Source organism: Pan troglodytes, chromosome 10 (assembly GCF_028858775.2).
Source record: "Pan troglodytes isolate AG18354 chromosome 10, NHGRI_mPanTro3-v2.0_pri, whole genome shotgun sequence".
Lineage (NCBI taxonomy): Eukaryota > Metazoa > Chordata > Mammalia > Primates > Hominidae > Pan > Pan troglodytes.
This window is the reverse complement of record NC_072408.2, coordinates 29821999-29836738: the sequence shown is the minus strand read 5'-3', so window position 1 is coordinate 29836738 and position 14740 is coordinate 29821999. Positions and strand designations below refer to the sequence as shown.

The following is a 14740-nucleotide window of genomic DNA, read 5'->3' as shown; positions in this document are numbered from 1 at the left end:
ATGGAATCCTCTATGATGGGATAGAGGGTTGGAAGTATTGGCAGCACTAGTAATGTCTACCAGGTCAATTTTTAGCTCATAGAAAGAGGGCCAGTCATGGTTTCATATTGTGAACACTTTCAATTTTCAGGATTTACTCACAGCCTCAGTGGGAGCATAAAGTTAAGGTAAATTGAATATTCCAGCAAAGGCTAATAGAACGAAAAATTGGGCATGGGGGGGATGCCATATTAAGGCAGAAGATATTTGCCTTTCTGCTGGCTTGATTTCAAATATTGTAACTGGTGTAGAAACTCCCTAAGAAATTAATGACGTTTGGACTCTAAAACAGACTTTTGTGTGTTTGTGTGTGGAAACAGAGTCTCACTCTGTTGCTTAGGCTGGAGTGCAATGGCATGATCTCAGCTCACTGCAACCTCCGCCTCCTGGGTTCAAGTGATTCTCCCACCTCACCCTCCTGAGTAGCTGGGACTACAAGTGCACGCCATCACACCTGGTTAATTTTTGTATTTTTGTGTTTAGTCAAGATGGGGTTTCACCATGTTGGCCAGGCTGGTCTCAAACTCCTGACCTCGAGTGATCCTCCCGCCTTGGCCTCTCAAAGTGCTAGAACTACAGATGTGAGCCACCACGCCTGGACCCAAAACAGACTTTTAACAGAAGAAAGTTTCACAAGACTTATCATTTTTCTGAGATCTGAACAACCATTGCCTTTTAAAAGCACATCTGCCTTTGAAGTCTCCCGTTGGTGGACAGGGGAGTCCTATCTCCTATGAGACCACCTTGGTTCCTGCTGGAGGGCAGCTTCCACATATTGGTGTGTGGCAGGATGAAAGGATGCTGAGCTCCTAAAGCCAGTTATGGTGGTGTGTCGGGGGTCCCCCATGACCACCTTCAGATAACAGTGGGATTTTATCCACAGACTTGCATCCAGGATCCTAAATTTTTTAGTTTCTCTGGAAGGTAAAGTTATGAAAGGATGGTGCCATCACCACCAAAAGCCCAAAACACATTGTTAATTTTAGTGCTCAATATTCCAGATTGGGAATATTATCATAGGAACAAGACCACCTTTTCTGTCATTTGCTTTCTTTCTCCCCGCTTTGCCTCAAAGTACACTTTAAAATTTGGAAGTTGTGCAGAAAGGCAATATAAATTTTTGCTTGAAGAATCCTGTTAAATCAGGGCACCATAAAAACTCATATACTTTCTGTACAGTTTTAAGATGTTTATGCCAAACCTTAATTGAATTATTTAAAGCCTAGTATCCTAGTAAAACATTTCCCTGATTTTACCCAGATATTAGCTTTTAATTGCTCAAAAGTGTTCAATGGGAAGACGGGGGGAACAAAACACCATTTCTCAAACCTTCAACAGCTGAATCTAACTGTATTACGAATGAATGATAACCACACTGAAGGGGTGAGGAAGAAAAGAATTAATCTAAGTACTTTGGAACACAGCATCTTAACTGGATGCGCTTATGCTAAGGACAGAAAGAATTATTGTGTTCTGATTTTGCTAATGTGTGTCTCACAGGGGTATGGGTTGGCAATTCTGAAAGCACTTTATGTGCATTGTAGAATTAAACAAATGAGTAAATATATTATCAATAATATTACTGTTCAAGAATAAAGTTACAAATGAGGAAGGACTGAAATATACCCTGTGATGTTGGATTAGAATCAGAAGCATCAGAATAAATTCTTGGTATTTAATATAAGCGCCTACTGATAGAGGAATAGAGATCCACGGATGAGTGTACATACCTATATTTCCTTGCTCTGTGTTCTTGGAGGGCCTAGAAGCAATGGAACCCTGGCCACAATGAGCAATTCTGGCACCAGGATTGAGCTTCTATACACCATTGTCCAATAAAGAAACCAGAGATCATTAGACAAATAATTCCAGTCCTGGAAAGGGGAAAATACAAAATGAGCCTGGAGCACCTTGTAGAGCCAGAAAATAAGGAGATACTCACAAAAAGATAGGGCTTGTCAAAAGAACACAAAAGGCCTGCCGTGGTAGTTCTCACATGTAATCCCAGCACTTTGGAAGGCCAAGGCGGGCAGATTGCTTGAGCTTGATCCTAGGAGTTTGAGACCAGCTGGGGCAGTGTGGCAAAACCCCATCTCTACCAAAAAAGAAAAAAAAACCCACACAAATACAAAAATGTGCTGGGCATGGTGGTGCAGTGCACACCTGTAGTTGCAGCTACTTGGGAGGCTGAGGTGGGAGGATTGCTTGAGCCTGGGAGATGGAGGCTGCAGTGAGCTGAGATTGCCCCACTGTGCTCCAACCTGGGTGACAGAGTGAGATCTTGTCTCAAAAAAATAAAATAAAATAAAAATAAAAGGAAAAAAAAAAGAACACAAGAGCCAACCAACCTATTGGACAAAGCTAGAATAATTTTAGCAACAAAATTATTAATGATAGTACTGGATTTTAACCTGTAGGGTAAAATAAATATCCATGAGCCCATAGATATAAATAAACAACTGGATAAATAAATAAATAAATGTAGGAGAAGGGACAGCTGTTTCTTACCAAACAGTTCATGAAGGAAAAAGGGAAAATAGAAAAATCACCATTAAGCAAATATTGTAGTAATAATTATGATAAATAAGATCCACTGGTGGATGCAAATATTAGTGGCCCAAATCCGAGGAGAAGCAGAGTATTTCCATAATCTCAAAGTATCTTCCCCGAAATATTTATTAATTATAAAGAGAAAGATAATTTTATAGTAGAGAAGCTCTGCAGACAGTCCCTTCACTGCATGATAAAAATAAACATTATTATTGATAAGACATTGCTATCTTAAACCTCTTGATATTATGCACTGAGAAGGACAATATCATTTCACTGTCCTGAAAGACAAGGAAAGACTGAGGGACCATCATAGATTGGAGGAGATTAAGGAGAAGGAACAATTAAATATAATATGGAAAACTGGATAGGATCTTAGAACAGAAAAGAGGCATTAGTGGAAAAACTAGTGAAATTAGAATAAGGTTTGCAGTTATCACTGATTCTGATCATTGTATTGTGGTTAGTAAGATGTCAACATTAGCAGAAGGCAGGTGAGTATATTCCAAATTAGTTCAAAATAAAAGTTATAAATAAGAGGAAAGTTAAAGTTATAAATAAGAGGAAATAAAACATAAGGTACACAAAAACAAGTATTTTGATAAAAGTACAGTAAACAATTCTTTGTTTATATTGCAATTTCCACAGCAGAGAGACTTTCAAGCAGCTGGCTGGATGTTCGTCATATTGAAAAGTATGTAGACCAAGGTAAAAGTGGAACAAGAGAATTACTTTGGTCCTGGGCACAGAAAAACAAGACCATCGGTGACCTTTTACAGGTCCTCCAGGAGATGGGACATCGTCGAGCTATTCATTTAATTACAAACTATGGTAAATGCTGATTCTTATAATGTGGCTCTTAATCTGTAATAGGAACTGTAATTTGTAAATTTGAATATTGCATTTTATCCAAGACATTGACTCATGCTCTGTGTCAGTGTTTCCTTACCTGTGGCTTTTATCTGGAAGGGACTTTCCAGCTTCACATTTTCTTGTGACACTTTCTTCCCTTATCACCTAACTTATACAACATATTTCTTTCTATCACTTTATAGTTTTGTTTTTTTAACTTACTTTTACTTACAAACTACACTTTTAAAAATGTTTCATTTTTAGCAGTTAATAGAATCAGCTCTCTGTCAAAAACTCTGAAGCTCTTTGAGTCATAAACATAGTTGGAATCACAATATTTGAGATACAGATCATGCTATTCTTTGTTTTACTATATATTACAAGTTAAAAATATAATTGTATTTTCTCCCTATATTTAATATTTTATATTGTACCTACCTCCAGAATAATCTGGGGATGTTTCTTTTATCTTCACTGCTGTTTTTACACCACAGCGTTTAACCCTGCCTTACTTGTTACTACCCATTCCACAGTAGCCTAATTCTTCCCTTTGTCTTCTCTATTTCTGAGTCTGTGTCATGCCTTATATTTAGAACAACATGATCAATAAAGCTCATGAAGTTTTCTCCATTTATTCTTTGTCAGTGAAATAATCTAACATCACCTGTTCTGTTTGTTCCACTTAGATGTATTCATTTCAACAATAATGATCTTGGGTCTTATGTTATAGACCCAAGGCTCTTAGATTGGAAACTCTTTTGAATCAACACCTTTATTCTTTGGCTCTTTTCATAGATCGCATTTTTAGTTTTGTGTATTTGCACACATGTTCTTTGGTAATATATTTAGTGCGCATGAGCCCTTGCACACACACACACACACACACACACACACGGAATCTTGAGAGATTTGTACCAGAAAACTGTAGCTTCACATTGACTTTTATTTTGATCTTTCCTATTATTGGGATATTAGTTCCTAATAGACTTCCACCATGATATTATTCATATAACTTGGCTAATCCCCTTTGTCTTTTGCACATTGTTTCTTCACTTAGTTTAGGGCAGCAGAATACTTCACTGTGAAGTTGACTGAGCAAGTGAAATTCAGTGAGTCCCTGGGAACTGTAAATGCAATGCCTTTTCATTATCTGAGCCTTTCCCAGCCACTGAAACCACCCACATGGCTTGCTGTTCACAATACAAACTTACGCCACTTTAATAGGACACACAGGTATGTTTTATACTTCAGTGTTCTGGAATAAATTTTAGGGTATATTTTCACTCTCTATGTTGTTTATTTGTGCAGCAGAGAATAATGTGGACTGTAAGTAGACAAAAATTCCACATTCTTGGTTAACTCTTAGTCTGTTGCACATGCAACATTTATTTTTCTTTTTTTGATGTGAGAGTAGCCGATTGGTAAAAAGACTTTACTGCCCTAGTACAAAGAGATAGGTAAATCTGAAGTGAAGAGGAGGATAGCACCTTACTTCTTTACTAAAGAAAATAGCATTATTTAATTGTAATTGATTGAGTTGATGTTTCAAATTAAATAACAATTTTGAAAAAGTTAATTATGTAGTTGTTAAAAGTGAGATGTGATGATTTGTTGGAAGCATAAGTGTAGCTTGCTCAACAGGGGTTTCCTATCATAGCTACTCATTAAATTAGGAGTTGGAGCTCCTAACTAAAGATGCATAAAATGATTTAGTCCTTCTATGCTGCCACCGTGGACAGATTTATCAGTTATCTAAATAATCAGTTATTGCCCACCTTTCCTTGCAATTTTGTTCTGTTTTGTGGAACTGATTTTATTTTAGAGGAATTTGGGGCTTTTATATTCCAGCTTCCAGGCATCACTTTGTAGATTTGGATTTTCCTAGTCATATTGAAATGGGCCTTTTATTTCCTCCCAGGTACTATGCCTACAATTCAGGTTGCTGCTGCTAGGTGGTTTCTTCACATCAGTAAAGCATTCTCTCAGATCTCAGGACATAACAAAATTGCTCAAGAAACTAGAATCTCTATTTTTTGTTATTATATTTCTGGCATGCATGTCCTTATGTATCACATTTTGTATTTATAATTCAATGATCAGCAATTGTTTTCCAGTTTTGACACAAAATTCACAGCTTTCTACTGGCTTCTTCTTAAGAGAGCCATTTTCAATCTTCCATTTTATATGACAATGAAGGATTATCTCTCTTTTCACAAACAGCAAAAGAAATAATGACTTTTAGTGCCCATACAGCCCCCAGATTGCACATTTTTTCCTACACAAATTCAGTATGTTTGTTATTTTTTCTTCTTGCCTAGTTGCCCTGGCTAGAACCTTTAGCATGTTGAGTAGAAGTGGCAAGACCAGATATCCTTATCTTGTTCCTGACCTTAAGGGTAAAACATTCAGTCTTTCACGATTAGTGATGTTAACTGTCGGTTTTTTGTAGATGGCCCTTATCATATTGAGGACATTTTCTTCTGTTGGTAGGGCTTTTATCATGATAGGGTGTTGGATTTTTCAGATGCTTTTTTGTCATCTATTGAAATGAACATGTGTTTTTTGTCCTTCATTCTGTTAATGTGGTGTATTACATTGATTGATTTTCAGATATTAAACAAATCTTGGATTCCTGGGATAAATCCCATTTGGTCATTGTATCTAATCCTTACATGCTTCTGGATTCAGTTTGCCCGTATTTTGTTGAGGATTTTTGCATCTATATTTGTAAGAGGTATTGTTCTGTTGTTTTCTTGTAATGTCTTTATCTGGCATTGATATCAATAATACTGGTCTCATAAAATGATTTGGGAATTGTTCTATCTTTTTCTATTCTGGAAGAATTTGTGAAGGACTGGTGTTAATCTTCTTTAAATGTTTGGTAGAATTCACCTGCGAAGCCATCTAAGCCTCGGCTTTTCTTTGTGGGACGTTTTAAAGTACTAGCTCAATCTCTTGTTATGAGTCCATGTATATTGTTTATTTTTGCTTGAGTTAGTTTCAATAGTTTGTGTCTTCCTAGAAACCTGTCCATGTCATCTAAGTTATCTAGTTTTTTGGCATATCATTGTTCATAATATTCCTTTATAATTCCATTTATTTCTGTGAGGTCAGTATTGATGTTCCCTCTTTTGTTCTTGATTTTAGTAATTTGAATCTCTTTCTTGGTCAGTTAAGCTAAAAGATTGTCAATTTTAATGATCTTTTCAAAGAAACAATTTTGGTTCTATTGAGTTTTCTTTTTAAAAAATCTTCTATTTCGGCCCGGCGAGGTAGCTCAAGCCTGTAATCCTGGCACTTTGGGAGGCCGAGGCAGGCAGATTGCCTGAGCTGAGGAGTTCGAGACCAGCCTGGGCAAAACGGTGAAACCCCATCTCTACTAAAATACAAAAAAATTAGCTGGGCGTGGCAGCGTTCACCTGTAGTTGCAGCTATTCAGGAGGCTGAAGCAGGAGAATTGCTTGAACCTGGGAGGTGGAGGTTGCAGTGATCTGAGATCGCACCACTGCACTCCAGCCTGGTTGACAAAGTGAGACTCCATCTCCAAAAAAAAAGAAAAAAAAGAAAAAAAAACAAAAAAAAATTCCTCTATTTCATTTATTTCTAATCTTAATTATTTCCTTCCTTTTGCTTGCTTCAGTTTAGGTTGTGCTTCTTTTTCTAGTTCCTTAATGTGAAAGTTTAGTTTACTGATTTGATGCCTTTCTTCTTTTTTTAAGGTAGGCATTTGCAGCCATAAATTTCCCTCTAAGCGTGGCTTTTGCTGCATCTCATAACTTTTGATATGTTGTGTTTTCATTTTCATTCATCTCAAGGTATTTTCTAATTTCTCTCATGACTTCTTTTTTAACTCATTTGTTATTTACGATTTTGTTGTTTAATTTCCAGATACTTGTGAATTTCCCAAATTTCCTTCTGCTGCTGATTTCTGCTTGTATTTCAATATGATCAGAAAATAGACTTTGTATGATTTTAATCCTTACACATGTATTTGAGGTTCATTTAATTGCCTAAGGTCAGGTCTGTTCTGGAAAATGTTCAATGTATACTTGAGAAATATGTGTATATTTTGATTTTGGATGGAATGTTCTATAGATGTCTGTTAAGTCTAGCTGGTTTATAGTGTTATCAAGGAAATTTGTTATTGATTGGTTATGCTTTCTTGCTAGTTTTCTAAGCAAAATAATTTAAGAAACACTATAAGATAATCTAGAAAGAAGAAAGCTAGACTAGAAAATGAAAGTTTTCTAGTCTGAGACAAAATGTTAGAAATGACAGCAAAATATGGCAGGGTTTTACTCTTTTGTAGGAAGCTACATAAATTACCTCAGTCCAGACTCTGCCACATAGAAGTTATAGTCGACATTTGGGGTGGTAAGTATTTGTCATTGATACACACACACACACACACACACAAACACACACACACACACGCACACACACCACCTCCAATACTTTATGGCACAAGATGATATAAAAAAATAAACTAACCCAGGAAGATATAATATCATAATTGTAACATTTAAAAATATATGTGCAAAAATGCTGATAACACAGCTGGGCGCTGTGGCTCATGCCTGTAATCCTAGCACTTTGGGAGGCTGAGGCAGACGGATCACTTGAGGTCAGGAGTTTGAGACCAACCTGGCCAACATGGTGAAACCCTGTCTCTACTAAAAATACAAAAATTAGCTGGGCATGGTGGCAGGGGCTTGTAATCCCAGCTACTCAGGAGGCTGAGGCAGGAGAATCACTTGAACTCAGGAGGCGGAGGTTGCAGTGAGCCAAGATTGCACCACTGCACTCCAGCCTGGGTGACAGAGCGAGACTCTGTCTCAAAAAAAAAAAAAAAAAGGCCCAGTGTGGTGGGTGGCTCATGCCTGTAATCCCAGCACTTTGGGAGGCCGAGGCAGGCAGATCTCTTGAGGCCAGGAGTTCGAGACTAGCCTGGCCAACATGGTAAAACCCCATCTCTACTAAAAATACAAAAAAAATTAGCCGGGCATGCTGATAGGTGCCTGTAATCCTGGCTACTTGGGAGGCTGAGGCAGGAGAATCACTTGACATTCTCAAGTGGAGGCAGAGATTGCAATGAGCCGAGATCATGCCACTGTACTACAGCCTGGGCGAGAGTGAGAGTCCATCTCAAAAAAAAAAAAAAAAAAAGGCTGATAATTTTTTAAAAATTTTCTTCTTTGTACTTTAATATTTTTAATGTCTAACAATAATTTGTCTTATTTATTACTTGTTTATTATTTAATTATTTAAATTATTTAAAGTTAATAATAGATTAAGGCAACTACTTATGTTTTAAGTGAACAAAAGTATGTTTGTATAACATTTGTTAATTAGAAAGCTATTTCACAAATATAATACTTCACAAATAATACTTTCACAAATTTATCGTAATGTTGCATGGGAATGAAACTTTAGAAATGAACAATGGCTAGCAAGACACTTATTTTCAGAGTCTCAGAAAGGAAAAACATTAGGGACATAAAATTTTTTTGTATCTACCTTCCCGTATTTCTCTTTCAGGAGCAGTATTGAGTCCTTCAGAGAAGAGTTATCAGGAAGGTGGATTTCCAAATATATTATTCAAGGTAGAGTATGTGTGCATAGAAAATGAGCCTTGAACTTTGTTGCATGTATAATTGAGTGTAAGGAATGAAATTAGCAGGCAGAAAAATGCTGGATTTGCTGGCACTTTTTAAAAATCAGAAATGCCTTGGTTCTCTCATTATTCTCTAGTTGAGGATTCAGGAAATTAGAGATTTATAAATATTTGAGAAATTAAGAGCTTTCTGTTCTCAGTGATCTGTCAGAGATGAGACTGAGAACTACTAAGGATGCTGTGATTTATACATTTGTCTTAACTCAGCTTTTAATTTTCCTTTTTTGGTTGGTGTTTTGCATGTCACTGTTAGTTTTTATTAGAGCAAACTAGCAGTGATCATTTTTATAGCATTAAAAGTAATTTAAAATTGACTTTAACTGACTGTGACATTGAAACTTGAGTTTTTACTGTTGGTGTGAAAGCCTTAAATATGGCAATGAATGCTATTAAATAAAGTGAAATAACTTTGATTTCTGCTAGCTTTCTTTTAAATTAGGTTGCACTCTGTTGCACTGCATAGTCCCCAGGGAGCTTTGGATTTGTGTTGAGGCTCTGTTCTTTCTAGATGTATGAAATGGAATTACTTTAGTATATATTTCTTCTCTTAGGAAACAGCCAATGTCACCGTGGATAATGTTCTTATTCCTGAACATAATGAAAAAGGTATGAAAAAACCAGTTTTTTTCCAACAATTTTTTTAAAATCATACTTTCATTTAAGTGAATTAAGAGGGAGAAATACCCAATAAACACAATAATCATTTATATTCAGATTCGGTATAAAATTTCATAGATATTAAAATAACTTCAATTTGATTGACAGTTATAGTTCTAATAGATGATATATGACTATGTTAAGGCTCCATTGGCTAATGAAGAATGAAATTGTGGTCTCTTCACACAGGGGGATGTTTTAGTTTTTTGTTGGTAAAATTTGCTATGTTTGTGTGTCATGGGAAAACATTTTTTAAATTATGTTGAGATTTATATAGTTTTAGAAATGCTCACAGCAATTACAGAAATCTTTCAAGATGATTGTAGAGCAATGCTGAAGGTCAGTATGAAAATCTAGTTATCTTCCATATCAACTTTCCTACTTTATTAGTAGGAAGAATAATTTAGTTCCACCTGGAATCATTCTGATAAATGTTAAAGACTATTTAAGGCTGCGTTGCCTAGTCTTTGCCACTAGATCTGATGCTTCTTTCATTGAAAAAAGAATTAGGAAAGTTAGATAAGGCTTTGGTTCTTCAACAGTAAGGTCTAAATCAAACATTAAGTGTCTTCAGAGAGGATTTTGTATTAGCTATGGAAATATAGCCAAAGTTGGGTTCTGAAGGACATAGCCAAACTTTCCCTTTTCAATTTGTATTTGATTCCTGTTTGCATGTTTTCTCCCAATCTCCACTTTGGGTGAGTTTTTAAAAGGCTGAATCATCTTTCTAATTTACTCTGAGGAAGTAAATTAGGCAGTTAGAGGATTTGGCACATGAGAAGTGTTTCTATCAGTCATGCTTGGAGAATATTGCTTAGTCATGTCCATATTTCCACTTCCATAATTTTTTAGTAGTTTTAGGTTCATAATGGGTCAACAGCAACACACTGACCTAATGACCAGAAAACTGAATCTTGGAAGAATTTCTTCCACTAAGCTCTTTGGCTGATCTCTTTTGAGAGGGGGTAAAAATCACAATGCTGCTGTCCGAAGAAACCCTTTGCTCTGTGGAATGGTGGGAACTAGATCCAAGTAAATGTGCAGAGAGCACATGGTGGGCTTCGGCTTTGGTTCCTGGGCCTTTCTCTACTAACCTTCCACTGGACTCTGATTTATTTCTAATATAGAAATTTTGGTTATAATGGTGATGTTCATTCTTAGCTAACTTATCTTCCCCCTACTTTCCTTCCTAAGGAATACTGCTTAAATCTTCCATCAGCTTTCAAAATATCATAGAAGGAACTAGAAATTTCCACAAAGACTTCCTAATTGGAGAAGGAGAGATTTTTGAGGTATACAGAGTGGAGATTCAAAACCTAACATATGCTGTCAAATTATTTAAACAGGTATGGAAAGAATTACTGTCACAGGACATCAGTTCCACTTATTTGTTCATCTTTCATATTAAAATATGTCATTTTTCATCAACATTGAAAGGGGTATTTGAAAATAAAATTTTATAAGTGGAAATAAGAGATATGATTTCAGATGACTGGAGAAGTAAAGACCTGTCTTGCAAGAATGAGGAAGTTAAATGCTTTCCATCCCCAGATGTTATAGCATGAAAGACTTTTCTGGGCTGGGTGTGGTGGCTCACGCCTGTAATCCCAGGACTTTGGGAGCCCAAGGTGGGTGGATCACTTGAGGTCAGGAGTTTGAGACCAGCCTGATCGACAGGGTGAAACCCTGTCTCTACTAAAAACACAAGACTTAGCTGGGCGTGGTGGTATGCTCCTGTAGTCCCAGCTACTTGGGAGGCTGAGGCAGGAGAATCGCTTGAGCACAGGAAGAAGAGGCTGCAGTGAGCCAAGATTGCACCACTGCACTCCAGCCTGGGTGATAAAGTGAGACACCACCTCAAAAAAAAAAAAAGACTTCTGAAAAGTCTCCAGGACTTTGTTAAAGAGGGTCAGGTAGTGCTAGCCTGCCCTGATTTTCTTGGATTTTTAGGATGAGCCGGGTCCTCTCCAGGCAGCCTCACAGGCTAAGCCACAGTTTGGCGTTTGGTACTGCTTTATAAATTGTCTTCTATCACAACTCAGAAGGGTGGAAGGAGGAGGCTTTCGAGTAGGAACAACAAACCAACAAACAGAGTAGGAGATCAGAAGACAGTTGATTGACTGCAGCCAATGAAGCAGAAAGGGAATTCCAGGATCAAGCTCAGGAGTCAGTCAGAGATAGGTCCACACACAAACACAGAAGAGCTGCTCTTCGTTTTCTTCATAGTTGGTCAACAATAAGTAAACATTTACTAAACTCTTGTATGGACTGGGTGCTGAGCATGTAGAGATGAATAAGGCATAGTTCTGTCCTCAAGGAGCTCACAGTCTGTCTGGTGAAATAGCCAGGTAAACAAAAGATTAAACTGTTGTAAAAGAGGTACTTTAGCGAGAATTGTACAAAAGATCACAGAAGCACATAAAAGATAGCAACTCTCACAGCCATAAAAAAGAATGAGTTCATGTCCTTTGTAGGGACATGAATGAAGCTGAAAACCATCATCCTTAGCAAACGAACACAGGAACAGGAAACCAAACACTGCATGTTCTCACTTGTAAGTGGGAGTTGAACAATAAGAACACACGGACACAGAGGGGAGGGGAACATCACACACCCAGGGCCTGTTGGGGGGTTGGGGGAAATGGGAGGAAGAGTATTAGGACAAATACCTAATGCATGCGGGTCTTAAAACCTAGATGATGGGTTGATAGGTGCAGCAAACCACCGTGGCACATGTATACCTATGTAACAAACCTGCATGTTCAGCACATGTGTCCAGAGCTTAAAGTAAAATTAAAAAATAAAGAAAAAAGAAAAAAAAAGAAAAAGAGGTTTAATGGACTCAGTTTCACATGGCTGGGGAGGCCTCAGTATCATGGCAGAAGATGAAAGGCACGCCTTACGATGCAGACAAGAGAGAAGTTGTGCAGGGAAACTCCCGTTTTTAAAACCATCAGATCTTGTGAGACTTATTCACTGTCACAAGAACAGCACTGGAAAGACCCACCCCCATGATTCAATTAACTCCCACTGGGCCCCTCCCACAACACGTGGGAATTGTGGGAGCTACAATTCAAGATGAATTTGGGTGGGGACACAGCAAAACCATATCAGAAGTCTATCTGAAAAGGTTACATACCATATGATTCCAAGTATATGACACTTTGGAAAAGGAAGAACAATTGAGACAGTAAAATATGGTGTCTGGGTGTTTGGTAAGGGTTAGATGAATAGGCAGAGCACAGATGATTTTTAGGGCAGTGAAACTACTCTGATACTGTAATGGTGGATACATATTATCATATATTTGTCAAAACCCATAGAATATACCACACTAAGAGTGAACTCTAGTGTAAACTACGGTAATAATGATATGTCAACTTAAGATCATTGATTTTAACAAATGTACCTTACTGGCGTGAGATGTTAATAATTGGGAAGCTGTGTGCATGTGTGTGGGAACGCCTTACTTTCCTCTCAATTTTTTGTAAATCTAAATCTGCTCTAAAAAATAAAGTACTAATTAAAAAAAAAAAAAAAGATAGTGACTCTCTTCTCCCAGAGGAGGGCTGTGTCTGGCACCCAGAAGAGTATCTGGCCAGAGTAACCACTCAGTAAACAGTTCTCAAAAACAAATGGGGAAACCATCCGGCTGGATTTTGAAGGATGAGTAGAATTTTGGCAGGCAGTAAAGGAGGGGAATTACATTTCTAGTGGAACAAACAGCAGTTGCAGAGGCCTGGAGGTGTGTGTATGAAAACGTAGGTCTTCCTCATGAATAGCATTTCATTCAGTGCAGCGGACTGGGCGTAGGGAAGATAGTGAGAAGAGGATGCTGGAAAGATATTAAGTCTGTGGGTGATTTTTAAGTAGGAGACTGAAAGATTTGTGTTGTTAAAATATGACTTTGATTCTAGGTTAGATAGTGGATTGGAAGTTGGCAGAAGAATTGGGGGAAAGATGGCAAGAGCTAGCTGGAGGCAGGCTGGGCGTAGTGGCTCATGCCTGTAATCCCAGCACTTTGGGAGGCTGAGGTGGGCGGATCACTTGAGGTCAGGAGTTCGAGACCAGACTGGCCAACATGGTGAAACCCTGTCTCTACCAAGAAATACAAAAATAAAAATAAAATAGCTGGGTGTGGTGGTGCCTGCCTGTAGTTCCAGCTACTCAAGAGCCTGAGGTGAGAGGATTGCTTGAACCCAGGAGGCAGAGGTTGCAGTGAGCCAAGATCACGCTACTGCATTTCAGTCTGGGCAACAGAGTAAGACCCTATCAAAAACAAAACAAAACAAAACAAAACAAAACCACCAGACTGGAGGCAGAAAGACCTGGTAGAGGGATATTTCAGATGTGCAAACCAAGAAATGGACAGGGTATAAACCCATGTTCCCAACCCTGACTATATATTAGAATTATCTAGGAGCTTTTTTAAAAAATGAGCCTTTAAAAAAATTGACTTTTAAAAAAATGGGCCTTTAAAAAAATGAACTTTTAAAAAAATGGTAGTCACCAGTATTTTTTAAAAGGTCCCAAGGTGGTTCACATGTGTAGCCACTGTTGAGAGTTAATGCTGTTAGCCTGGGCAAAGTCAGTGAGGATGCAGAGGAGAAAGCATGTCTAAGAGACGAGGTGAAGTGGACCACACCTGATTATCTGTTGGATAGGACTGGGGAAGTGGGGAAGAAGGAGGGTTTCAAGGTGATTCCGAGTTTGCAGCTTGCATTACCGTACTGTTTTAAAAATTATTTACCTAATTTCTCCATTTCTCCAAATTGCATTTAGTACTACTTAATTGTACATAGACATCTTAAAATTACTGAGAAGATGAACGGTCTGCTAAAGAAACAATCAGCTGGCCCAACTATTCAACAAATAGAATGTGGTTGCTCTAGAGGTGGCCAAGCTAAAGCCTGTTTCTTAATGCCAATGTGTCCCTGGCCCCAATTTGTACATTGTCTTATGGTTGAG

At 37.8% G+C, this 14740-nt stretch overlaps 1 protein-coding gene across 8 annotated transcripts in view; it reads left to right on the top strand.

Moving 5' to 3' along the window:
- Nucleotides 1-14740, top strand: part of IRAK3 (interleukin 1 receptor associated kinase 3) — a 120620-nt gene that overhangs the window by 67765 nt on the left and 38115 nt on the right. For 5 of the 8 annotated variants that reach the window (XM_063786390.1, XM_522458.9, XM_009424981.5 and 2 more), the window contains 4 exons: nucleotides 3238-3420; nucleotides 8980-9044; nucleotides 9667-9721; nucleotides 10967-11118. In XM_063786390.1, coding sequence (XP_063642460.1) covers nucleotides 3381-3420; nucleotides 8980-9044; nucleotides 9667-9721; nucleotides 10967-11118 — 312 coding nt within the window. In that variant the 5' untranslated portion in view covers nucleotides 3238-3380. Of the gene's footprint in view, nucleotides 1-3237; nucleotides 3421-4498; nucleotides 4675-5897; nucleotides 6176-7750; nucleotides 7816-8979; nucleotides 9045-9666; nucleotides 9722-10966; nucleotides 11119-14740 lie in introns of those variants that run through there. The other 3 variants (XM_063786388.1, XM_016923079.4, XM_063786387.1) reach the window with 3 other exon arrangements.